Source organism: Leuresthes tenuis, unplaced genomic scaffold (genome assembly GCF_036924035.1).
Source record: "Leuresthes tenuis unplaced genomic scaffold, fLeuTen1.0.hap1 SCAF_9, whole genome shotgun sequence".
Lineage (NCBI taxonomy): Eukaryota > Metazoa > Chordata > Actinopteri > Atheriniformes > Atherinopsidae > Leuresthes > Leuresthes tenuis.
In genome coordinates, this window is record NW_027325363.1 from 24773868 (window position 1) to 24801187 (window position 27320).

The 27320-nt window shown below is 39.4% G+C and overlaps 2 protein-coding genes across 4 annotated transcripts; both read left to right on the forward strand.

Moving 5' to 3' along the window:
* Positions 1-312: 312 nt before the first annotated feature.
* On the forward strand, positions 313-10917 carry sirt2 (sirtuin 2 (silent mating type information regulation 2, homolog) 2 (S. cerevisiae)). Its single transcript, XM_072392976.1, has 16 exons — positions 313-457; positions 602-648; positions 807-855; positions 1556-1666; positions 1786-1827; positions 1924-2030; positions 3381-3437; positions 3531-3599; positions 4402-4531; positions 4615-4674; positions 4780-4835; positions 4909-4985; positions 5166-5217; positions 5375-5442; positions 7330-7396; positions 9731-10917. The coding sequence occupies exons 1-16, from the start codon at positions 442-444 to the stop codon at positions 9863-9865; spliced, it is 1143 nt and encodes a 380-aa protein (XP_072249077.1). The 5' UTR covers positions 313-441; the 3' UTR covers positions 9866-10917.
* A 1137-nt stretch (positions 10918-12054) lies between these two features.
* rinl (Ras and Rab interactor-like) lies at positions 12055-25036 on the forward strand. Of its 3 annotated transcripts, none has more exons than XM_072392977.1 (11): positions 12055-12411; positions 12591-12803; positions 17360-17468; positions 18105-18177; positions 20325-20413; positions 20514-20596; positions 22310-22520; positions 22606-23280; positions 23390-23707; positions 23803-23934; positions 24054-25036. In XM_072392977.1, the coding sequence occupies exons 2-11, from the start codon at positions 12624-12626 to the stop codon at positions 24506-24508; spliced, it is 2325 nt and encodes a 774-aa protein (XP_072249078.1). In that variant the 5' UTR covers positions 12055-12411; positions 12591-12623; the 3' UTR covers positions 24509-25036. The 3 variants fall into 3 exon arrangements, with proteins under 3 accessions (XP_072249078.1, XP_072249079.1, XP_072249080.1); XM_072392978.1 differs by having other exon boundaries at positions 12638-12803; XM_072392979.1 differs by lacking the exons at positions 12055-12411; positions 12591-12803 and adding an exon at positions 14975-15118.
* Positions 25037-27320: the final 2284 nt, after the last annotated feature.

Consider the following 27320-nt stretch of genomic DNA (forward strand, 5'->3'; position numbering starts at 1 on the left):
TAAAGCAATTAGGTCGCCAGGTTTCATGTGAGAGGATCATATATATAGAATAGAATAGAAAAATACTTGCTTCATCCCCCATGGGGGAAATTCTAATACAAGCTACCTCTTAATTTTCACTAACATTGGATTGTACTGATGATTATGATTATATTGTACACAAATTGTATGAAAGTCACACATTTGACATATATTTCTTTAAAAGTGGGTTTGATTAATAGAATAGATTTTTGCTAAAGAACAGTGCTGTAATTAGCAGTAGGAACGAATCATGCCTCCTATTGTGTCGCGATAAACACGGACATTGTTTTTGACGGACAACAACAAGTAGAGACAGCTGAGGACTAACTGTATCCCTGCAACATCTTTATTGAAATATTGGATATTTAAATTGATTGTCATCTGGACCCTTGTGGTGTAAGGGTCTCAGCAGACGGATAAATGTCTGATGCATCAGGTTGGACGGCTTTCTGATCCGTAAACAACACACAGTTTCGATAATTGGTTCCGCTGCGCTCGTGAACTAGCTTTGTGACTTTAGCTTTGTACATTGAAAAATCTGTGTCGAGCTTGACGTTCTCTTTAATTTTTTAATTTGTAGAACTTCCTAAAAAAGAAGAAGAGTTGGAGGTTACTCCTGAACCAGAGGTAAGAACAATTTATCTTGAGCTGGTGATTATTAGCCGCCATGAATGGCTAACCTGACTGTTGTTTGTTGTGCTTATCAAGCCTTAACATGTCCGATGCAGCAGGGTTTGATGAATAAAACGGACTAGTCATTAAATGCAGTATTCTCTTCTCCGCAGGAGCAGTCTTACGACAGCAGTGAGGACGAGGCTACAGGAGACACAGAAAGTACAATTCCGCCGTTGTTGTTATTGTTGTTTTCTTTCCACTCTTTGACATGATGCTAAGAACCCGTCTACAGTCTGTGGTATTTATTATTAGCTACGTCTATGTCCATAGATGATTTCAGAGAGGTTTGGGCTTGGGTGTTGACCTACCATTATACAATGTTGCCAAACAATAATTTGACCTATTGCAGGAGTTGCAAACCCATAAATTAATGTAATTTCTGTTCACAGAGATCATGGGAAGTAAGTGCATCGTTCTCATACAGTGATAAAGGGCACGAAGAAATAGTGAATTTTTTTTTTCACACAATGAATTCAATGGGTCTCAACTTGTAGGCCAAATAAGATTTTTCTAATTTTAAAAGAAAATCTCACTGCACACACTTTTGCTCATTGAGCTAATGAGATGACATCATTTCTGGTGTCATGTATGCGTCTTCACAGTACACAACAACATATTATCTGCTTATCAATGTACATTTTGTATAAATGATGATATTTCATTTTAAAGTCTTCATCTGTCGATACCGATGGCTTGCAAACGTATCTGTGGCTGCCCCCTGTATTAGAATAATTGCTGCCTGCCATGTTCAGATGGTAGTCAAAGAATTACATATATCCAGACTATTCTGAGTCATTATTCTGACCACACATAAGTAAATATATTAAACATCCTCATATGAATCTTGTGTTCCTGCCAGTGGACTTCCTGCGCAACCTCTTCTCCAGCACTCTGGGTCTCGGCTCAGCAGAAAAAGTTCTGGATGAGCTGACTCTGGACGGGGTGGTGCGATACATAAAGAGTGGCAAATGTGGGTGTTTTCCTGCTTCACCTCAACCCATTCGTTATGGGTTTCCCATTATTGATTGATTTACTGCTCACAAGTTGGTTATTATTTATGGAGTCACAAGTTTCTCTCCATCCAAACAGGTAAAAACATTCTTTGCATGGTTGGAGCAGGAATATCCACATGTAAGTATATTCACTTTAGTATCACATTCAGTTTTGTTATAAACACTTGTTTGTACAATCTTCATCAGTAATTCCTCACATCCTCTCCTTTCACAGCCGCTGGGATCCCAGATTTCCGTTCACCAGGAACCGGCCTGTATGCCAACCTGCAAAAATATAACCTGCCTTACCCAGAGGCCATCTTTCAGATAGATTACTTTAAGGTTAGTGAGAGATTATGCCGATCAGCCATGACATAATGATCACCTGCCTAATATAGAGTTTGCTCTCCTCATACTACTAAAAGAGCTCTGACCAGTCAAGACATGTTCAAACGACATCTGAACGTGTCCTGGAGTGTCTTGTACCAGGACCTTAGCAAAGGATCCTTTGGGCCCTGTGGGTTGTGGGGAGGGTCTTCATGTATTGGGCTTGCTTCCCATGGGTGCTATCAGGTCCCATCAGAGTGGTATCTGGATGTTTAGTTTAGTTTAGAGGTCAGGAGAACACCTCAGGCTCTTTGACATGCTTTTTAGCTCTTCCTCGGCTGTTTTTGTAAGGCTCAGTTATATCCCTCTGCAGAAAGCTGCTCATTAGGGAGTGGTGTTGCCATACTGTCCAAGGGAAATCCATGTGAGGTTTTCCCAGCAGAACATAGCATTGGGTCAAGATAAGAAGTGCTGCTCACTTTACCTGATCGGTGTATGTTGCATGTTTGAAGGATGACACCTTCATTAAGGCCATCAAAAGTCAAAGTCATTGTCGATTTTATTTATGAAACTAATTTTGAAAAAATCTGGCTTACAGTAAAATTTCAACAAACCAGGAGCAATAAAACAACATGACATTTAGTGACAACACAGCAAGCCACACGGCTTACAATAAAAAAAATACAAGAATGGCTTAAAGTAGAAAATAACATTCATACCGTCAATAGCATGTTGAAAGTTTCAAAGGTCTGAACAGTTCTTTTTTTTGAACAGATGAGTTTATTGCAGAAAGACTGTAGTTTTGTTTCTGGATCCTGGAACATCTAAAAGCAAGTGGTTGGTTGACCTCAGTGTTCTCGCTGGAGCATAAAGATGGAAAAGTTCCCCATGACAGTGACAGGGTGGAGCCTTTCCAGAATTAAATTCTTAAACTCAGTCCTGTAACAAACAGAAAGTTGTTGAAGTGAGGCCCACACTGGTGTTGATAGTTTGATTTTTTTTTCTTGTTAAAGGACAAGCTGTGTGGGTTTTTTTGGGGTTTTTTTTTACCAGTTGCTAATGAAGAGAAGACTGATACATACCCACAAACCAAGAATTGGAATAATCTTGCCCAGACTAAAGGATCACTGGTCAAGTTTGAGTCGTCAAGTTTTTTTCCAAAACAAAAAACAAATTACTGCAAATACTTTTTAAAATGGATTATTTGTAGTCATTACACCACAGTCTGTTAACCTCCTTGGCTGCTGTGGTCAGTGACTACTTCTAACCTTTTATTATGACAACTTTTGTTAGATTTTAATGTGTTACTTTACCTGTCTTCACAGTCACTACAGAAAGTAATATTTTCTCCACTTTGCATCGCAGAAACACCCAGAGCCGTTCTTTGCTTTGGCGAAAGAGCTTTACCCAGGACAGTTTAAGGTACAGTACAAAACCTTTATTCTGTTCATTGATCATTGTTTGCCTTTTCATACATAAACAAGTCACTGTGGTGGTCTCTACCCTTGATTTCAGCCCACCGTCTGTCACTACTTCATAAAAATGCTGAAGGAGAAGGGGCTCCTAAGACGCTGCTACACACAGGTTAGAAAAACATGTGGCTTCACACCCAGTAATCACCCAGTAAAATGTTTTTAAGCCGTCACCACCTGGAGAAAGCCATACATGCCCAAATAAGTTCAAGGTCAGACTATTGCAATGCACTTTTTGTCGACGTCTTCCAGACTTCTCTCAGTCACCTTCAACTTGTGCAAAATGCTGCTTCCCGTCTTTTAACCAACACTAACAGACGTATGCATGTCATTCCTGTTCTTAACTCCCTTCATTGGCTTCCTGTCCTTTATAGAATTGATTTTAAACTTTTAATTTTTGTTTTTAAAGCTCTTAACGGCCTCGTCCCATCATATTTATCTGAGCTTTTAACTGTCCGTAATCCTGGTAGAGTTCTGAGGTCAACAAATCAAGTTTTGCTGGAAGTGCCTAGGTCAAAATACCAGCACTGGGGGGACCGAGCCTTTTCTGTTGCTGCCCCCAGGCTCTGGAATAGATGCGTCGAGATGCGTCTTAATTCTGACCTGGGCCTCTTTAAATCTAGGCTAATAACCTACTTATTTCAGATGGCTTTTAATACCCAGTAGTATGGTGACACTTTTATCTTATCTTATTAAATTTAGCTGTATTTTATTGCTTTTACTGTTATTTTATTGGGTTTTTTTCAGTTTTTTTTTTTAACTTATTCTTTTCTTTCTTTCTTATCTGCTGTAAAGCACTTTGGTACACCAAAATGGATTTTTGTAAAGGGCTATATAAATAAATGACATTTACATTTACAGTAATCAAAAGCGCTAATTTTTATGTATTTACATTACCGAGTGTGTTCATGCAGAACATCGACACTCTGGAGCGAGTAGCTGGGCTTGAAGGAGAGGACCTAATCGAGGCTCATGGAACTTTCTACACTTCTCACTGTGTCAGCTTCTGTTGCCGCAAGGAGTACAACCTGGACTGGATGAAAGGTGTCTGTTGCTTTTGCTTTGGATTATTGAGTTGTTACGATTTTAGAAATAAAGGATTTCAATTATGGCTTTTTGCCTTGCAGAGAAAATCTTCTCTGAAGCCATTCCAAGATGTGACAAGTGTAGCAGTTTGGTCAAACCAGGTCAGCAGAGCCTTTGTTCTGTAAGGCTTCCTAACCTTTGCACATTTCTTTCTTAATCACTTTCGAAGTTGATGAAACATTTTCTCATTGTTACTGTTCACCCAGATATCGTCTTTTTTGGAGAGAATCTTCCTGTCCGATTCTTCACTTCGATGAAGATGGTGAGCATGTGCTGGTGCTTTGTGACATGAAGCAGGAGGTGTGATGTAACCATTTTTTTTTTTCCCCCATAAGGATTTTCCTCGCTGTGATCTTCTCATCATCATGGGGACGTCTCTGCAGGTCCAGCCCTTTGCTAGTTTAGTCAGCAGGTACTGCTGATCAGCTGTCACATTCCTAACTGCAGCACACACACATCGCTGCTGTTATAGTCAGCTCGCAGTCAGCAGGCTCGTTCTACATTAAGAAATCTCAACCTTCATGTAGGTATATCTGAGGAAGCTGCTGCACTCACCAAGACATTGCTCTGTCTTGTGTTTTTACCATTTTAGGGTTTCAAAAAGTTGCCCCAGACTGCTCATTAACATGGAGAAAGCAGGGGAGGTGAGCCTTCACTGCTCCATTTTTTCTTTCTTTTATCCTTCCTAATTTTTCTCTCACAGATATATCTATTCCCGCTACCCGATTAACGGACTGTCGGTATAGAAAATGGATGGATGGATGGATATATCTATTGAGTTCTGTGTGTTTTTCTCTGCAGGCTGACCCTGTATTAGGGTTGCTTGGGTTTGGAGGTGGAATGGACTTTGACTCAGATAAAGCTTACAGGTGATGCTGAGATTATTTGGTATTTTTTTAAATGTTTGTTTTTATATTAGCTTGGTTATATGACCCAAAATTCATATCCCAGTATTTCTGGGCTAAATGATGATATAAAGTATAAAGGATATCCATATTTTTTACAAATTAGGCTAAATGTTAATTTTTAACTCAATGCCTCGTGTATGATATTACAGCCACTTTGAATCATTTTCAAATTACTTTAAGATTCTAATGAAACAAAAACCCTTCCAGGGTCTCCTTTGTACTGTTTAATTATTTTTTCGCCAAAATTTTCACTCACTATAATCACATTGGAGGGAGAAAAATGCCATACTTTTCATCTCTGTCACCCACATTCTCGTTGATTTTCATTCTGTTCCTCCTGCACTCACTGAACTGCATTTTCTGTTTTTTGATGAAGATGCCAAAAGGCTGAATAAGTCTAAAAGTGATGCTGTGCACTGTGTGAGAAAATGTACAGGACAGTCTGCTGTCTCTAACTTTTTCTGTTGGAGATGTTTTCAGACATTTTAAACCTGCGGTTTAAAAAAAGCATTTTATTATAGCAGAGCAACGGTCTGGAAATGCTTTCAGTGGACACATAGTGGGCTAATTATCAGTCACAGTTTCTAAGATATTCAGTCGTTTGACAAAAGAAACAGAAAAATTAGCATGAGAGGAGCTTCTCGGCTATATTATGCACTTTACTGTTTTTACAAAAACATGGAACTTTAGAGCATGTGCAGCGCACATAGACCCATTTAAGTCTTGTTGAGCGTATCTATGTAGGAGTGATACAAACCCCAACCCCATTGTCTGGGTGTGTTTGTCCCGTGTGGAGAAGCTGATTTCCTACCATTTCTTTTGGACTAACAATAATTTTTCTTTTTTTTTTTTCCTAGAACCCTGTAAGCAGGCTTATTGTATGCAAGCATTTCTTCTAACCTGGCATACAAGCATAAGATAAAAATATGCGAGCTGTGTGCCAAATTTATTTGGCCGTTAGCTATTAGTCAAGTGTTTCTGCTTTTGCAAGTAAGTCCTGGTTAGCACATAGCTGCAGCATCTGTTGGTAGAAGAGGGTGAAGGAGGAAATGTGTACTACCTGTTCTGATTGTGCTTCCATGGAATTTAGCCACAGTTTGTCTAACATGCCTCAAAATGTAAGAGTGATTCCTTTTTTTAAAGATAAAGTTGCAAAATTTCCAGCAATGATGAAAAGTTGTTACCATGTTCACTTCAGCTTGTTGCTGACAAACAGGGGGAAAGGTGGGGGCATGGCTGCGCCGTTAAGATTAATACACAGACAGCTTTACAGAAACAGCATTGGATTAATCCATATAAATGTATGATACCATAACTAATCTAAAAAAAATGGGGGGGGGGGGGGGGTTGACATGCTGCAAAGGGCCACAGGCTGGAATCGAACCTGAGACAGCTACAATGGGGCAAAGAGCCACCGTATGTAAGCGGCCCGCTCATCCCAGTGAGCGAAAGAGCGGCCTTTTCATTCTTATTTTGACTTAAACCTGTTGGTGTTTTCTGTCTGCCAGAATAAACTGACATCTTACAGTTTAACATTTCATCACCAGATGGTGCCAAAGAACGAATAGAATAGGTTTAGACTTTAGGCTATTCTGCAGCTGGTTGCAGTTCTAATGAATGAGGATAATTTAACACGTGAGTGTGGAATGTTTTTGCACAGTATTGCACTTCATCGTCGCTTTATTTAACAAATTGCATATTCTTGACTTATCAACAGCTTTATAAGGGAAAAAATAATAAAATGAGATGATTGTCAGTACTGCCAGTGTGTAGTACTGGTATATTTGTTATTGAAAGTAAGGACTTGTTATGAAGCCAGATCCTAACATGACTTTTTTCCCTTTCCAGAGATGTAGCTCACATCAGCACGTGCGATGACGGCTGTTTGGCTCTAGCTGACCTGTTGGGATGGAAGGTGAGCTCCATGTTTTTCTCTCAGAGGTTCTGTGCTCATTTATGGTTTGAGCATTTTGTACAACTGTTAGCAGAGGGCAGATGCCACAGAAGGATCACATTTGATTGTGAAGGAGAAAAGGAAAAAAATCAGACCACCATGAAGTCAACACCGTTATCATCCCTCTTTTACCTGTATGTCCTGCAACACTTAGCCGATAAGGTCAGCGACTTATCGGCTTATTTTTAATGTTGGAAATGAAAAAGGGAATTAGAATTTTTATTTTATTTCAAAGGACCCTGTTCTCCAGCTCTAAAAGGCACCCTTTTGTACAACACCATATGATCAAGTGCTGACTTATTGTTATTTTAAGCTGAAATTCATTTTGCACGCGAGCTGGTTTCAAGTATTTTTTAAAAAGGGGAAAGGAAAAAACAAAAAAAAAAAGTGCTTTCTCTTACAGAATCGAGTCATTATGATAAGCAAAACTGTATGACAGCTCTGCAGTTTACTGTAGTTTGGCATACAGATCATGAGACTGGTGGATCCTCTCACAGATCAATCTAAAATAAAGTCTTTCCAGATACAGTTAACAATAACAATACTGTGCAAATGGTCTGCATTTAAAGTGCACCTGAAATCAAGTAGCTGAATCAGAGTGAAAGTCTGGGGACTCGATGAATGGCTAATGCACTCTGCTGTAGCTCATAATAGCAGCAAAAAATGCAGATTACAGCCAAATGAAAGTGGCCACCTACGTACAAACTATAGAGGCTGTAAAAAGTGACAAGAACACACGAAAACCTGCTAGAGCCAGCATTTTTGGTTTGACCCTTCCAAGCCACTATAATAACATGGTGCAGCACAGCAAAGGGTCAGGGAGGGGAACATTTAGTGACCTTAGATGTATTTAGCTCATTCTGCACCAATTAAAGTCTAGTTATAAAGCACATTAGTGCCCAAAGGTCTTCTTAAAGCTTACAAACTGGTACTTTAACAATACACAACTTCAATTTAACCTGGTAAGTTATATAAAAGGTCTCTGCTTTGTTGTCACGAACAGGAAACACATAGACTCAGTGTTTTTTCTGCAGTGAAGTTGCTCATTTTAGAATCTAATTCTATCAGGATTGACTCTCTTCTGAAGCCCACCCCAAGTGACCATTTGAGGAATTGCGCTCCTGCTTATTGCTGCTTGATGACGACCTTATGTCAATGTAGTGAATAAATGAATACTTGAAACACAAGCTCACACATCACAAAAGATTCCATACAGCAACCTGCATTAGATTTCCTGCTTAACTACTCTTATAATCTAAATCTCAATTATATGACTACAGTTTAAATTTTATTGAAGGTATGCTATTGTTACAGATAGACAACTAAATACAATTGGTGGCAACTTAGCTAATGATGTCACGGCATCAGCAATTAATAAAAGTGAACTCTCTCAGTAGACAAAGTGGACAGGAACTCACACCCAGAAGCTCAACATCTGGGGTGCAGAGATACTCCTTCCCATTGACATGGCCAAGGCCACACCATCGCTGCCAACACGCATCACAATTATACAAGCAAGACAGTATCCAAATCAGCATAGAAAATGTGTTGTTTTTAAAAATAAATAAATAAATCACAGTTTTCAAAGAAAAAAAAAAACTCTAAATCTACAAGAAGATGCAAAGAAAGACACAATATGTCCAGAGCTCCTGTAGAGCTACTGTAGCAGCCTGCCACTGGAGTAGTGCCATTCTAGAATGTAAGATGACTCGTTAGCCGCTCTGCAGGAGCGCATGACCCGGTGTGTAAAGCTAACACTGATGACTCCTAACTCTTCTGTTCCACCAACAACGCATCGACTGCTCTGTTGCATGTCATGTGGAGCCCAGCTCAGGTTTGTGTCAGTCAAACAGACACCGTGCCATTTCACCAGCTGACACAGAGCCTTTTTTTTCTTTTTTTTAAAAAATTAATTTAAAAGGATATTAAATATAAAAGGAATAGATATAAAAGGATATGTATTTTAAGAAATGCATTAAATTATTTTCCGACTGCAGAAAGGAATTCACTGTCATGTTATGATCAATTCATCCCCTTATGTGTCAGGATTTGGGTGCAAAGCACACATCATGTGTAGAAATGCAGAGGAGAAAAAGGTGCGAGCTTTTGAGTTGTCGAGGCAACTTTTTTTATTTTGTGATGTTCCTGTGTGAAGCTGTGGCCGCATGGTGGACTGACGTGTTGTGAAACCGAAAGCCTGAGTTGTTTTTCTCTGTTTCGGCCAGCAGTCTGTCCCGCATTGCTCCTCGCACCAGTCACCTTTAACCCCTTGCTTTTGCTCTCATGTCTGTCCAGGCGGAGCTGGAAGAATTGGTGAAGCAGGAGCATGACAGGATCGACAGTCAGGACAAGAAAGAGAAGGAGAGCAAAGGAGCTGCAGCCACGGCGAGTACTGCATCAGCGGGACCACAACCCAAAGCGGAGGAGTAACTCGTTAAAGAGCCTCAGGTTTTTATTGACCCCTACTAATGTGATGTCACTGTTTAGAGATGGGCCTTGAAGGGTGATTAAGATGCCAAGGTTTTTGTTTTTAGAAGTGAAGCTTTGGTGGGTGTATTTCACATTCTTCTCTTTAATCTGATGACATTTAATTCCTCTGAAGACCTCTGATATCCTGTGTTATATGCTTCTGTTTATGCACTGTACTAACATTACTAATACTTTCCATTAACTCACATTTGTGTCAGCAGTGAGGCAGATTTTACTGCAGCACAACACGATGTAGAGTTAATACATTTCAGCCATATGGTTTGGAGATATGTGAAAGTCGGTTAATGAGGTTGTATTGCTGCATCAAAGCTGAAATGACAGAGTTCTGAAATGATGTTGGTTGATGTGCTTCAGCTCTCCTTGTTGCTGTGAAAAGAACTTTGATTTTAAATAACTAGGCTGTTTAAACACGGGTTCATGTTTTTGTTTTTTTCCCAAACTAAAACCAGAAGGCCTGGTAAAAGTCTAATAATTCTTCTGTATTAGAAAACTAACCTCCTGATAAGTGAAGGGTTTTAACTGTAAATATAATATAACCACGTGATAACCACTCTTAAATGTCTTGATTTTTAAGCAACAATGTTTTTTTGCATTCATTTTCTGCCCTTGTTTGACTCCCTGTAATTTTGCTGTAGAACAGTGCTTATGTTCCTCTAATGGAACAACAAACTCCACACAGTGTCCCGACAATATCGCTCTTTTCTCTCCCATCTCAGTTGAGACCCTATATAGCTCTTGGCTGATTTTGCTTTCTATATCCAAGGATAAACAAAGTGCTGTATGAAAACAAAGAGGAAAAAAGAATTCATGGTTGCTGATTACAGAGATGATCTTTTTTCTGGGGATAAAGTAAGTGGGTGAGCTGTCAGAGCATGAATTGTTTGGTAATAATAATAAAAAAAAACATTGGGTTGATACAATAACTTTAACATGTATGATAATGATGGAAACCAATGGAAAATCCTGCAATAAATTTTACCTTTGTAAAACTGTTCACTTGTTTGTCATTCAGTACTCATCATATTGCTCAGTACATATTCTAATGAACACAACAACTTAAAGTCGCACTTTAGTAGTTGTTCATTCCCCACAAATTCAGTGGTGTGCCTCAAAATTGTACATTTCAAGATTTTGCCACTTTAGAAAAAAAGAATCTCACCTTTTTCTGCATTTAATATGGATCAGTGAATATACTACTGTGGCTCTGACTATGCTGTTGCTCACCAACAGATAATAGTTCACCACACTGTGCAAAGACCGTGAACACCAGATTAATTCAGCCAAATACTTTTGAACCAGAGAGCAATTCTCAAGAAGAGGAAGCTAGATGATACAAGGTTGCATGCACATGGAAGTATTATAATGGTACTGTGTTCACTTTGTATCACTTTGAGTTTTTAATAATGATAAAGACATAAAGTTAGAGAGGCAGAGTATTGCTTGAGTGTAGAAACTGCAAGAGTTGGACAGAGAAAACTTGTTGCAAACCATAATTTATCAGTTTATGTACATGCCCGCTTGTAGCTGGCTGTATCTTCCAGATAAAAAAAAGTTAGAGTAGCATCAAACTTAATAAATAGTGGCTAAATCCAGCCGTTTTGGGAATTAGATTAGCAATTCAACACAGTAGCTGACTATGAAAATAGTTTTGAATAAGCTAACATCTGCAACGAGTTTCTATCTGATTCGAATGGGCATTCCTGAGGTTGCACAGATAATGATGTTGAATGGATGAGGTTCACATTGAAAGTCTGAGTCTACTTTGACAGAGATAGACCATGAGAACAGTCAACAAGACCTTTCTGTGCGGTTTCCATGACATGCAGAACTGTTGCGGTGCACTCAATCCTACCTGCATGTTTGTTACTGAAAATAGCCCCCCTAGCCCCCCAATGTGCAGCCCTCCCTGTCAATTATCTCTGCTATATCCTTTATAAATAACAACATCTTCAAATAATGTTTCAACACTTTGTGTGAGTCGTTAATACATTTGGGAGATAAATCTGTTCTATAACATCACAAATCATCTCAAATGGTCTGACTGCTCTCAACTCTGAAGATTGCACGATTCACCGTAACTGAAAGCAAAAATAGTCACATATAGCTCTCTCGAGCACATGCTGTCTTTTAAACGTTCGCGATGTTCTCAGAGTTGGGTTAACCACAGGTAGACTCTAGGGGAAATGAGGGTGTAGAGGGTGCTGTGAATTTTCAAATGAAAATTGAAACAGCCCTAAATGCCAGCATGTGAAGGGGACAAAAGAAGACTTACAAGTCAGCAGGACGGCAATTACCTAAACTTTGAAATGTAGAAAATGTGGCAAATTGCGCCAGGAGACTTCTTGGGGATCTATCTCAGAGAAGAAAGTGAACTTCCTATTTTAGCCCCGATTATATTTTGAGCTCTGAAGCAACACCGTGTTGCGCAGAAAGAAAGAATTCAAACGAGAGGAGAAATTGCGAAGAGTAGAGGAAGGAAGCCACATGTGAGTATTAACCAGTCTCTTACAACATGAAACTTCTTTTCTAAGTCTCTTTCTGACATTCAGAAGTTTAATGTCTGATTACGTGAAAATTTTAAAACTTTCACCTTCAAAGAAAACTTGATCGTCAATTTAGTTTCTGGAACTTACTCATTATCTGTTGTTTATGTGCCTGTGTGCAGACTGACGCTGCACGAGCACATAAACGTGTCCATATGCTTGCATCCAGGGCAGTTCACAGCCAAGTTAATGGGACAACAGCCATCCCATGGAGAAGCAGTAGGAAGAAACCGTCCATCCTGGAGCAGTTGAGGGTCTGTCAGGAAGCCTGGTGCCCTGGGGAACCTTGGGATAAAGAGGGAGCTCATGCTGCTATGTGTGGGGCACCCGCAGGGGTAAGAGACAAATTAAGCAACACTAACTGATCGATTTTTTTTTTTTTTAAAGAATTCCACCTTTTTTTTTTTCATGAGGAATTTACCATTTCTGGAATATCAATCCTTATCTTCTACATTTGAGCGACTTTATTCAAGTTCAAAGCTCCTCAAGTTACCATTCTAACAACATCATAAAAATACAACCATCTGACACTGACTGCTCTGAGTTTCACAGTCTTTTTGCCACCAGTCATAAACTTGAATTTCTTTTATCTTTTTTTCAACTTGCATTACATACAGAAGTTTTAGGCCAGCGGTACTCAAGATTTGTTTTAATGTTACACAAATGCAACTCTCACACTCAAACCAAAATGTTACTAAACTTAAGACATGAATGTTTTTAGAGGCAAAAAAAAAAGAATGGATAAAACAAAAAGAGAACTGACTCAAACTAACAGTTAGTTACAGTTTTTGGTCTTACAAAAAAGTATCCAGTGACTAATACTCCTTTTCATCATGAGTCCGTCAGTTTCTTTGATATATTGATAATCTGCTTTCACTGAAACAGCAACCACTGCTTCACAAATGCAGGGAAAAAATAATCTTTTATTAACTGGCATGAAGTTTAGGTGTTGATTTTCAGTTCATCCATCCAGCCATCCATTCATTTGGTCATAGGGGGCCTATCCCAGCTGCCATTGGGTGTAAAGCAAGGTACACCCATAGGTAGGACCATTCTATATCACCTCTAATATGATATATACGACATAACCTTTGTGTAACAATGTGATAGGATTACTTCAGGCAAAGTATATAAAGCACTTTTTGCATGGTATTTATGGAACATCTATAGTTTCAGTGCTGCAGACCCGCATCACAGCTAGTGTATGTGTGTTTGAATTCTTGTTGAAGTGTAGTTGTCTTTTCCTAAGTCCTTAAGAATTTCTTCAGCCATATTTCATTTTTCATATAAGTCAAGGAAAATAGGAGTTAATTTTCTGACTATTTGACCAGACCCACTCACTTGTAAGGTGCATACGCCGGGAGAATATGCAAAGCCCACTCAGAAGGATGACAGCCGAAATATGAACCAGGAACTTTGTTGCTGCATGGCAACAGTCCTTACCTTCACACCACCATGCAGTCCTTTTTTGTCTGTCCTCAGCATCTCATGGTCCATCTATGTCATCCTTGGTGACGGCAGCCAGTGCAAGCACCCTGCTTGGCCTGACTTTAAGTTGTGCCCTTAGTAATGGCCATTACTGATGCTGCACAGGTCTATTTGTGTGCGCCATCGAGAGACACTCTCATCCACCCAGAACATCTTTGAAAAAAAAACTGTCCTTGAAATTTTTTTTGGACCAATCTAGATGTTTCAGCTTGTGAATCTTATTCAGTGGTTTCACCATTTTATGCCGTCACATTCTCTCTGATACTGGTACATGCGGGAGCTCCAAATTAATGCCGTTTTGAGACCTCTCTAATGAGTTCCTACTAGTGTTACATTTAATTTCTCTCCAATCTGTTGGAAGATAATTGTCAGCTTTTCTTGTCCATGCTTATGTCCATGAACAAATTGCTTGACTGGTTGTCACATCTTAGAAGTTCAGCTATTTCTATCGGAAAGGCGCTTTCATTTATCTGAAGTAAATCTGCGTAATAATAACGTACATTTAAATATAGGGTGTTAATGACTTTAAATCAAATCTTCCCTCAAATCATCCAAATGATTAAAGCCAATAAGTGTCTATCTAGTTTTATGTTTGACGCATTTGATGATAGTTTGCACAATTATATGATAGTCATGCACAGTTTAGATTTGGGTGTTCAGCTATAGAGATATTTCAACCTCATTAAAAAAAAAATTTCCTTTTTTTGTGTGTTTCAGAACATTTTCCTTAGCTTTGGGAAAGGATTTTGACTCTTCATTTGTCATCACCACTATTTCCCATTACTCTTTTTTTATTGTCTCTTTTGCTTCCTCTTCCTGTTCAACTCATTCCTGTGTGCCTCAGCCTGCAGTGCAGCATGATGTCAGCTCTTGGTTAGTTTGCTGCTTGTCTTTCATACAATACAGCATTCAGGGTTGTGTTTGAAACAAGACAAGTAAAAATGCTCCTCACAGGGCCACAATTAGGTTAACTATACCAAAGAAAGAGTGTTGTTATCTTTGTAAGATCTTCGTGACATGAAAGCAGTTCCCTTTTCTGTTTGACATATCATTACACGCTAGCCTCCTTTTGGGCTGAATGCAGAAGTAGCGTTGAATAAAAGTGCGCGTATAACAGGGAAATGACATTACAAAATGGATATGACAGATGCACAGAGAGACTGTGAGTAGCGAAGATAAATGTATTGAATCTGTATCTCTTAGTTATTTTAAAGCGTTGCATGCAAATGATTATCAAGAAATGCACGGGTCTGGCTGCATCAACTCATTGAACCGTAAGTGTGGAGGAGGACTTTTTTGGTTGCACATGTAGTGTGACGTTTGCTTATTTGAATGTTAAACCAAAGAATATCTTTGCTTATTTCTTCTTGACTTCTTTCATGAATGACTGACTAAGGAGGCTTTTCTGAGTCACCAGAGAAACTCTTGTTCAGAATCTCTTGCATGGATGTGTCTCTGTGACTAAAGTTGGGTGACTTGAAGTGAACTTGTCTTTATTTCTGTGCACCCTACACTGAAAAGCCACATCCTGTGTGTGTGTGTTTATAATTCTATGCATGTTAGCATGTGAAAGTTTGTCTGAATTCACTTGTGGTGATGTTGCTCCATGATTGAGCCACTGCTCAAGATTGCATGAATTTGTTTTACACAAGTTCACTGTGACGCCACTAACAGTCTCTCTGCTTTTGTCACTGCAACGTGGTCACACTTATAGTTTTGGATAACATAGTAAGAAAAAAAATCTTTTTTTATTGTTTTGGAAAGGCAGAATTGTAATTGATCAAACATATCTTTGCATGAACTTAGTGGCTATAACTTGAGAAAACAGAAAGTTAAATCAGGTTTTTATTTAAATGTTCCAACATTCTACATTCTGCACTGGTGCACTGAAAAACGTTACACATGATCACACGATCAAACCAACATTAACTGGATAGTTATCATTAGTGACAAGGCTGAAATATTGACGTGCAGTTTCTGCCACTGTGGTAGCATTTCAACCTTGTCTCTGATTATATTTGGCAAGTCAGGAAAGAACAAATCTTCTTTTGTTAGGATGTTTGTGACTGTTGTCATTAGGTATCATTCGGTCAACTGTTTATGCAAAGCTGACTGAGATGTTTTTTTTTATGACAACTTGACATTAACCTGAGGTTAGATTTAGGATTAGGGGAAAGAACAATGACAAGTCCGAGTTGTAGCACAGTAATTGAGTTCACGGTTTTCTTGTGGTAGCAGAAAAAGCTAAGGAGTCTGCAGGGTGCCAGTGGGAAAACAATGAGTTCACCTATTTCAATTTGACCATTTAAAAAAAAAAAAAAAAAAAATCAGCATACAATTTTTTTCTGCAGCTTTGAGAAAACACATCTCAGTCTGCATCTGTCTGCTCTACAGGGTGGTGCTGTGTGCCCCTTCCCCTGCTCTTTCCAAAAAACATCACCACAGGGGGAATCATCTTAGTGAATTATTTCATCATGGCTGCCCCTATAGACTCCATATAAGCTCAGCCATCGTGTCCCCTCTGAAACAAAAAATTAAACGAGAGGCTGTGTAGAAATCAGACTTAAATCAATTAGATTGCTACAAGGAAGAATACGAGTCCCCTGATACTTACAGTAAATGACAACATTCATGGCAAGTATGTTATACTACAAAATATATGTCACAGGTTGGGGGGAAGCTCTGAAATAGGTAGGCTGTGTTTCTTAATTTATACCCCTACTCCCATTTATATTGCCTGCCATTATGTAACCTCAGTAAATCATAGTAACCTGGTATGCTAAACAAATAAAAGGTTTGTGACATACGAAGGCTGTTCTCAGGATTACTGCCATTCTTTTTCTTTCGCAGTCCAACTGATGAGCAAACTGATGCTATATTTAGGTTTAACCCCTCAAAATAAGAGTTTATTTCAGTCCAAATGAACCATTGTAGGTTACACTGCATGTCATGTTAGCCCCCTCTCAAATCTAGCTTCACTTACAACACTTACTGGATTTCTTCACAGTTTTAGTCATATAATGCATTTTTTTCAGTGGGTAGAGTAGACTCAGTTCCGCTACTAATACAACAGAATGGAAATATTGAGAGGTTGTGGGCCACATTCAGTCAGTGCTCAGACAGAATTAGCCAAGCCCCACAGACTCAGCTTAATGAAGTGGGCAAACAAACTTCAGCACTTATCAGCCCGCTAGTCAGTCATGGCACTGGAACCTGGTGCAGGTTTAAAAAAAACAATGAAATCATCAATATTTTCATCCAACGGCCAGTGTTTATACTGGTTGCCAGGAAGCCAGGTATTCTAGCCTGCCAGTGTGAACATTTAAGAGAAAAATACTTCCTGCTCAGCAGGCTTGTGTAACGCTTCAGACAGTTGAATGAGTCACTGTGTGTTTCCCCACAGAGTTTCCTGGTTGTGCGGGACTCTATGACATCTCAGCCCAGCCTGCTGTGTGTGTCTAATGGTGCACAGGATGAAGTTCTTGACTATAGCATCAAATGCACAGACACAGGTATGGACCACCTGCATGCAAAGATATCGGTTTCATTATGTGTTTATCTGTGTGTGATCCAGACTGCTGACTTCCCTATGTGTCACTGTCAGTGGTCATTTTGTGATTCGTTACTTCTGCCAAACTCGACAAACCAGGCCAATAAACAGTTTGAATAGACCAGTGACACCATCTGTCAGGTGTTATACTCTCCACTGATTGGCTTGTGCACCTTGTACCCTTGTCTTATCCTGGCGATGTTGTTGCAGCTGAGAGCAGATCACAGATAAATATCCAGATTTCTCTCATACTGAAGATACTGCTTCTTATCTGTTTTGCACCCTTTTTTCAGAAATGTTGCAAACTAAAATTTCAGCACTAAGCCAATGCATGTGATATAACTAAAAATCATATGCAAAAGAATCAGCTGACCTTTCTGACTTGTCGCAATCTGCTTCTTATAAAGTACAGTGAAAGGGGAAATAGATATAATTTCTTGTAAATAATGCATGGAAGTAAACTTAATTTGATAATAACTGTGACAGTCACTTATCTTGAAAAGTCCCCATTTGGGCTTCCTGGTTCATGTTTCGATGTGTTTCCAGGAATATAACAAAACATGATGCTGCCCACTTTTTCTCTCTTTCTTTGTAACAGTCTTCCAGCTGTCTGGGTCTCGTCTTTCTTTCGCCGACCTGCTTCAGCTGGTGCTTTTCTACACTCTGACTAGGTAAGAAACTGCTTTATCACTATAGTCTCTCTACATTGTCATTGTAACTGTTTAAAAGCCTTAACAGAACATGCTTTAAAATGACAGCTACTTTAAAGTCTGCACAAATCTCTTAAATCGGAATATATATATATATATATTATGGCATGTCGTTCAGGAAATTAATCTTTGAATATATGGAATGAAACTTTGAATATATTGAATGAACCTTGAATATATTGAATGAAACTCTGAATATATTGAATGAACCTTGAATATATGGAATGAAAATTTGAATATATTGAATTTGCTCGGAATTTCGTAGGAGGAATATTAATGAATGAGGACATCATTAACACACTGGCGAATGCATGTACGGGCCAAAATCCTCCCGATAACCCTGCCCGTTCTTCTAACGAAGACGTTCGCTCGTGGCAGACCTACTACAACAGGCCAGGCAGCTGTTTATCAGGCCAACCTCAGCATGCCTTCAACCTCTCAGGAGTGCCCCAAAACAGCAGTGCAGGCTGAATATTTAATTAAGTAATGAACGTATTTAATGATCCGTGACGCAATGTCCACTTTGGGCACGATGCATTTTCATTCCATATATTCAAGGTTCAATCAATATATTCAAAGTTTCTCTCAATATATTCAAGGTTCATTCAATATATTCATGGTTCATTCAATATATTCAGAGTTTCATTTAATATATTCAAGTTTCATTCAATATATTCAAAGTTTCATCCATATATTCAAAGTTTCGGCATAATCTCATCATGCATTTGTCTGTCCGCAGACCGCTGTGTGAGTAACGTGCCCATAGTTGTGTCGCGGATCATCAAATACGTTAAATACTAAACTAAATATTCAGTCTGCATTGGTCTAAGAATGTGGGTGATTTTTACTGTATATAAACAATATTTGAAGAGCCTCACTTTCAGGTTACGAAATCCCTGTAGCCGCAGCTGCTTCTCCAGTGCCGGAGAAGTGCCGCGTCAGAGCGCTGAGATCTAGAATATGAGCTACATTTTTATATGCACTATAAGAGCCCTCATGTAGTTTTAAATAAAGCCTAGCTATTCCTACATCTTGTGTCTTGGGCCCTTTCTTGTTTACGGGTGGAGATTGCACACAGGGACTGTTTTGGGGCACTCCTGAGAGGTTGAAGGCATGCTGAGGTTGGCCTGATAAACAGCTGCCTGGCCTGTTGTAGTTGGTCTGCCACGATTCAAAAAGGAGCGAATTTCTTCGTTAGAAGAACGGTATTGGGCAGGGGGGATCGGGAGGATTTTGCCCCGTGCTGCATTCGCCAGTGTGTTAATGCTGATCCTCATTCTTTAATATTCATCCTACGATATTCCGAGCACACTGGCTCATTGTCATTTGCCTTTCGCCACAGTATCCACACTTTAGACAAGATGGCCGCAGGCACTTCCGTGAAGTCTGACGTCAGTCAAGTTTCATTCAATATATTCAGAGTTTCATTCAATATATTCAAGGTTCATTCAATATATTCAGAGTTTCATTCAATATATTCAAAGTTTCATTCAATATATTCAGAGTTTCATTCAATATATTCAAAGTTTCATTCCATATATTCAAGGTTCATTCAATATATTCAAAGTTTCATTCCATATATTCAAGGTTCATTCAATATATTCAAAGTTTCATTCCATATATTCAAGGTTCATTCAATATATTCAAAGTTTCATTCCATATATTCAAGGTTCATTCAATATATTCAGAGTTTCATTCCATATATTATATATTCAAGGTTCATTCAATATATTCAGAGTTTCAGTAAATATATTCAAAGTTTCATTCCATATATTCAAGGTTCATTCAATATATTCAAAGTTTCATTCCATATATTCAAGGTTCATTCAATATATTCAGAGTTTCATTCCATATATTATATATTCAAGGTTCATTCAATATATTCAGAGTTTCAGTAAATATATTCAAAGTTTCATTTCATATATTCAAGGTTCATTCAATATATTCAAAGTTTCAGTAAATATATTCAAAGTTTCATTTCATATATTCAAGGTTCATTCAATATATTCAAAGTTTCATTCCATATATTCAAAGATTAATTTCCTGAACGGCATGCCATAATATATATATACACAGGTTATTAGTCTTTTTTTCATCATCTCTTCCAGAGATGTGTTGGCTGTTTGTCTGTCCATTCCTCGTTGGATCGACAGCGTAGTAGAAACAAGCAAAGATCATCTCTCTCAGCTTGAACCCAGTAAGCTTTTGCCACTTTGACTCTGCCCTGACATCAAAAATATTGAACCATAGAGACATTTATGCAGTCATTTCTTGTTTCATATAATTCTCCACTGCAGAGACTTGGCTCTTCCCGCCACCTGAGCACCAGATTGAAGAAATGACCCACAAAGAGCCAAGTAACATGATGTGTTCCATACAGGTAAGTTGCTTTGTGTGAAGGTGAAATTGAAATGAAGATACTGAACCCATCATCCTTGTTTTATTCATTGAGGAATTGTAAAGCCTAAGTTTAAAATCTACTCTGGGGTAGAGTAAAACAGACTTTAAAAATCATATTTACCCTGACATCAAATTCTATGCATGTCTTATGCTATATGCCACCAATTCACTGTGCCCAAGAGCTCGTCATTACCTGGTGAATAAAAAGAAAATGCTGATGCTCTGTTCTGTTCTGCACTCCAGGCTTACGTAGTTTTGATTCCAATAATATGTGCGTTTCATCACATACTGACATTTGGTCAGGAGCCTGCTGCACAGGAATCGTCGGGCTAAGACTGAGCCACAAAAACTAAGCAACCTGGAAAAAAATCAAATGAACCATTTGAGTTATATGCAACAATGTCTCTTGAATAAAAACTGTCCTTTAATATGAAGGCGTGAGCTTTCAGTGCTCTGTAGTGCCTCCCAGAGCGTATAAGAGAAAAAACATTTTAGGGCATAGTGAGCCCAATGTATTTTTTCAGATGTTGTTATAATTTTATGAAGGCTTTTGTTTTCTGCCTCAGTGCAGTTACTGTACCAGGCTGTGAGGGAGGCCGTATGTCATGACACTCTCAATGGAACACTGGTAAAAGGCTTTGAGCAACTCTGCAGACAAGTTGTTCTTTTTTAGAGTCCTCAAGCAGTAGAGCTACTGTTGATTCTTTTCTACCAGGGTGGAGGTGTTCATTGTCCTTGTGAGGTCTTTAATGATGTAGGTCCCCAGAAAGTTAAAGCTGTGACCCTATCCACTTCCTGTCCCCCGATGGTTTCTCAGTGATGTCAACAGTATGGTTATTGCTGATACACCACTGTATTTCCTCTCTGTAATAAGTAAAATTTTTGTTAGAAATCAGTCTCAGCACTGTTGTGCCATCAGCAAACCTGATTATTGGGTTTGAGGGGTATGTTGGCGTAAAATCATATGTGTCAAGTGAATGTAGCATGGGACTTAGAACACAATCCTGCGGGGCCCCAGTGTGGAGGCTCAGACTCAGACCAATTCTAACTGTCTGTGAGCATTGAGAAAGTTAGTCCTTAATACACATGCATAGATTGTTACTAAGAACCAGGCCAACCAATTTGGTGATCTGCTGACGAGGAACAACGGCACTGAAAACCGTTGTGGTCAATAAAAAGCATTCTCACGTATACCCCCTTCTGGTCGAGGCGTGTAGGTGCTTGGTGAAAGGCAGTGATAATAGCGTCCTCTGTAGATTGATTTGCTCTGTCGGTATGTTGGTGCTTGCCTAAGCTGGCATGGCAGCTGGATTTAATGTGTTTTAGAAACACCTGGGACTTAGTGCTATGAGTTGATAATCATTCAAACAGTTGATGTTACTCTGTTTGGAAGCTGGTATGTCTAACTGAAGGCAGGTGGGTACTGTGGTAAGTTATAGTGATGGGTTAAAAATGATGAGTACAGTACTGTAGTCTACTTGTTGATTAGTCAGAACTGTGAAATGACGTTTTCCAGTCATTTTCTGTCACACAGCTGGGAACATAAGTGTTCTTCCATTTTTTCTGTAATGTTATGTCAACCACATTAACTTCTTTCCACACTGAAATAACTAACAAAAAGTTTAACAGGCATTGTCACATTCAGTGTTTCCCACCATCTCTAATTCTTAATCTGTGCATGTGTTTTTCTCAGCTGACTTCCAGCAATGGAGCCCTGTGCATCATTAATCCTCTCTACCTCCATGAACATGGAGATGACTGGCTGACCCACAGAGCACAGCAATCAACTTATACACGAATGCGACGCCTCAGCACCACCCGGACATGGGCAGGATCGGGCTTACAAAGTAAACGAGCCATCTCGTTGGACCAGGAAACCTCACCCGCCAACACAGAGAGCTCAGGTCAGAACTTGATATATTCACTGAAGAACTGAGAATTTATTGTATGTGACCTTAATGTTTGAATGTCTTGTTTTTCTTGTTCAAGGCCTAATCAGAGCCAGGTCAGCTGATTACCCACCTACCCCACAAACAGCAACAGGGGTGATCCTAAGGAGACCCAGTCGTGATCTGACCTACAGCCCACCTCAAAGAGCAAGCACAGGGAGCCTATCCACCCCCCCAACCCCAGGAAACACAACACCTGAGCTGCAGCGTCACAGCAGCCCCGTGCCTCAGTCTCCTCATAGGGTTTCCTGGATTGAAAATGGATTTTGGCTGCCTCCACCCAGGCCTTCCTCCTTTCTCCAGCCCCCATCGCTTGAGCTGGACTCACTGTCAATCAGCAGCATAGAAGAAGAGCAGGAGTCTCAAATGCCAAGCCCCACACCTCACCACCCATCAGCACACCGTTTGGCTGATAAAGTCATGAATCGTCTGTCGGCGGTGGGTCAGGCACTCGGTGGGCTGGTAAACCAGAAAAAAAAACTGACCAATCGTGTGGCAGAGCTAAGCGAGAGAAAAAGTGGGGCATTTGCAGGGGCTGTAAAAGGTTTTGTGGAGACAATGCTGAAGGGAGGGACTGATCCCAACAGGGCGTCAGGATCAGAGTTTTTACAGGAAGTGAGGTCATCGCTGACATCACTGAGGGAGATGCTGCTGGATTATCCAGAGATCCAGACATTACTGGAAAACATTGTTGACTTAAATGACTCTGAAATTGGTTAGTGAGCTCACAGTGACCATCACTGTCAGAACATATTCTTGCAACTCTGTGGATCAGAGCCATGATTTCTCTTCTCCTGTTTGTTTTTTTTTCAATCCTCTTGTAGACTCCCTGGTGGAGCTTTCCCTCCACAAAGTGGCTCTGAAACCCATCTCTACTCACCTCTACACCTGCATTCACACTTCCCGGACCAGTGACGGCAGCTTCGAGCGTCTCCAGAGCAAACAGCGGGTGCTGGAAAAGAACAGTGTGGAAGAGCTGGGGGGATCGGCAGGAGTTGGAGTTCCTGATTCCATCATCCTGGAGCGCATACAGCAGAGGTGGATGAGCATGCATGAGGCCTACTCACCAAACAAGAAGATCCAGATTCTTCTAAAAGTCTGCAAGAGCATCTATCACAGCATGAGTGCGAATGCAAGCTCAGGTATGCTGGTGGTATTTTGTGATTGTTTTGATTCCAGTTCTTATCCCTGGCAGAGGCAGCTGCTGATATCCCGTTCACACTTTTATCTCTTGCAGGTACGGTGTTTGGAGCAGATGATTTCCTTCCATGCTTGACATGGGTGCTGCTCCGTTGCGACTTGGTCACACTGCAAGTAGACACGGACTACATGATGGAGCTGCTGGACCCTGCACAGTTGCAGGGAGAGGGTGAGTCAAATATACTCAAACTCATGCGCGGTGTATTCATGCTCATTCCACCAAATTACAGCCTAAACACACAGAAAGTTCTGTGTATGTCACTGAGACAGCCTCACTCTTATCCACAGGTGGCTACTACCTTACAACTCTTTACGCCTCTCTGTACTACATCAGTAGCTTCCAGCAACGACTGGCTGTTCGCCAGCTCAGCGTGGAGGCCCAGCATTCTATTAACCAATGGCATCGTAGGCGCACCCTTCACTGCAACCAGTCACGTCGCAGCAAGAACCGGAGGACAATTCGCCGACAGGTGTGTCATGAGAGGGACATGGAGAACTCTGAGATAGAAACTGGAAGTAAAGAGGAATGTGGGAGAGAAAATGATTTTGACAACATTGAAAGCAACACAAAGACTCTGCCGTGGGAGAAGACAGAGAGGGAACAAGAACTCACGGATCAATCACTGACCTCAGCTCCAGCTTCAGGCTGTCAGTCTGTTACACAGCAGGAAGAGATTACAAGGAAACAGGAAACAGGACAGACTCTTTGTGTAGTAGCAGAGGAGGACCAAAAAGAACTGTAATATGGAAGAAAAAAGAGGATCTGAGTTGAAAAACATTGCTGACTGTCAGCCACACATCTGGAGTGTTTGCCAGAGTGTCTCCACTGTGTTAAACAAGGTCTTCCTAAACATGCTTAAATTCCTCTTCTAAAGAGGGCAAAGAAAGCTTTACATTTGTGTATCTAATAGACTATTGTCACTTAATGATGGAAATGTGCCCACTGTATGAAAATCAATGTTTGCCAACTTAAGGCTTGGGTCACCCCTTTTAGTCACCAATTTGAGGAGAAGATATTTAAAGGGCAAGCATTGATATGCTTTTCTTAAATTTCAGCTTTTTTCCTCACAGAACAATTATAAATTCACAGTAGTGTAAATAAAACATTGTGTTTTTACAAAAATATATTTAAATTATGCATATTTAAGCTGTCTATTAACTCTATGTGTATCACAGCTTCAGTTTTCCTTCAGCTGGTTCTTACATTTACGTGTAACAACTGATCACATTGGTTGATTGATAAATGTTCCCAGTCAACAGATACCAGATACCGGTCCAATTTTAACCTCTAATTTTAATGTTAATGTGTGTTTTTTTTTTTACAGGAACTTTGAAACATTGCATTTTTCTTAGATAGCTTCCAATGACCAGGTGGCTGTATTTAATAAGAGCTGGATTTCCAAAATATGGTTAATTAAATCTTTTATAGTTTTTCATTTGTAAAACACGATTATCTGAAAGCAAAATCTCAGTTTTCAAGCAATATGATGAGAATAAAGTTACAAAACTGCCTACATTTACTGTTTTTTAACCATTTATAACTGTCAGCTGCAAAAATGCTCTGATAAACGAAGCCTCGGTTTGTGTCTTTAATACAGATTATCATCATCATTATAATTGTTTTTATAGTAGAGGGTTATATAGGTAGTAGCATTAAAATTAGGTAAAATTCTTAAGTTTCTGAAGTGCACCAAACTTGAGCATGTATTTATCAGAGGACTAATTTAATATTGCTCTATGCCTGCTTTGGAGTTTGCTTTGGGAACCTTCAAAATGAATATCTTTGAATGAATAGGAGCCTTTCTTCTCTGGGCTAAGCTGTCCAGCTTCTAAAAACCTTTTACTGAAAAATAAATAAAACAACTTTAACACTGAAGACTAAAGACTATGTCAGCCTCTCATCTTCACACTAAAAACATCTGTTGTTTGATTAGGCCACTAGAGGACAGCCTTACACCACATCTGAGATGTACAGCTTTTACCTCAGTTTACAAGAGTAAATCTGCTCTTGAACGTTTCCTCACTCTTCCTCTCTCTATTACACACACACACAACAACAATAACCACATACAGAGATTATTTGACATACCGCATGTGTTGGGAGTCTAAAGGGACTTCGTATACTTATGTTTTCACATACATATGAATACTCAATTTCTCACCTGCTGTAGACGGCTGTCAAAGCGTCTTCAGTTTGGGATATCAGGAAAGAGGTCTGACTGGTGAGTCAAGCTAACCACTTCTCAGAAATGGATAACAAAAGTTATTTTCTTCTTTTTTTGAGCAAACACTGATTCAGCATCCCTTTTTCCATCAGACAGTTGTTTACTTTGTCACAATATTTGTAGCAACAATAGTCACTGAAACTGCATTTGAAGTCTTTACATACATTGGTAAGTCATGCCACAGTTACAGCTTGACTAGGCCATTTAATTGGGTTAATTGGTCCTTGTCCTAGTAATATAAGAGCTATGACTCCACTGTGATCTGTGGCTAAATGGCCCTGGTTTTAAGGCATTACGTTACAGACCAAAACGATGGACAAACAATTCAGCTGAAATTCAGAAAATTGATTTCATGTTGAGTGGTGATTTGGACAGCTTTGCAGCTCTGTACATTTTATCTGTGCTTTAAGCTTTAGTGTCCAGTACAAATGAGAAGCACACTATACATTGTGGTTATTCTCTAGAGTTGCTACCTTCTTTTTCTTCTTCCTCTGTTACCTCTAGTTCACACTGTGAGGAGCACACCATGGCCAGTTTGAGTCCAAATTGAGTAATGAGTAATTTGACTCCCAACTGCTTTATCTGAATGTGTTAAGAACACCACAATTAACAACTGTATGGATAACAATGTGAGTCTCCACACGACTGAGTGATCATATTCTGTAAACAGTGATGCCAAGCAAGCGCTGAATGCTCTGAATTTCAGCTTTACCCAGGCTCCAGAAATGATTTTGATGACCTGCTGTTTTCCTGTACATTGCACAGACAAAGTAATGGAAAACCAGAAGGGTCCTTCATAAAAGTAACAGAGACAAGAAGAGTATTCATCACTTTAGTATGAAAGCCTTCCCCTTTTGAGGAAAACTGCATTATCCTGACCCATATAATTGAGCCTTTATCTGTAATTAAAATAAAGAATATGAATGGTAAGAAAACAGCGTGAAGCAGTGCCTTGGAGGAGTCCATTTCTCTGCTCCACAGAGGAGAGGATGTGACCTTGGTTGTTGATTTTTCTTTTTTTTAAAAGTTAATCAAATCACTTTGAAAGTGACACTTGACAGTAATGCTACTATTATCATCAAATTTCCGGTGTGGAATCCGACCTTTACTTGAACTAAAACAATATTTACAACAGTCCTTTTACTTTTGTGCCCAGCATTTTTAGGTTGGACAGCTCTTTAGTCTGTCTTTGAGAAATGCAGTTATTTCAGCTGGACTAGCACGATAACATATAATCTTAAAGGTCCAGTTTTCACTGTACTAACAAAAATTATTATTATTATTATTTTTTTAACATCACAGAAGCACACTGACAGAAAGAATAGTTGAA

Bases quoted from the DNA above. Each gene is read 5' to 3' on its own strand.
- sirt2 (XM_072392976.1), top strand. The intron at 3,438-3,530 runs GTACAGTACAAA...CCTTGATTTCAG, and splicing joins TTTACCCAGGACAGTTTAAG to CCCACCGTCTGTCACTACTT. The intron at 7,397-9,730 runs GTGAGCTCCATG...ATGTCTGTCCAG, and splicing joins CTGACCTGTTGGGATGGAAG to GCGGAGCTGGAAGAATTGGT.
- rinl (XM_072392977.1), top strand. From the start codon at position 12,624: ATGCTTGCATCCAGGGCAGTTCACAGCCAAGTTAATGGGACAACAGCC. The intron at 12,804-17,359 runs GTAAGAGACAAA...GTTTCCCCACAG, and splicing joins TGTGTGGGGCACCCGCAGGG to AGTTTCCTGGTTGTGCGGGA. The intron at 23,281-23,389 runs GTTAGTGAGCTC...ATCCTCTTGTAG, and splicing joins CTTAAATGACTCTGAAATTG to ACTCCCTGGTGGAGCTTTCC.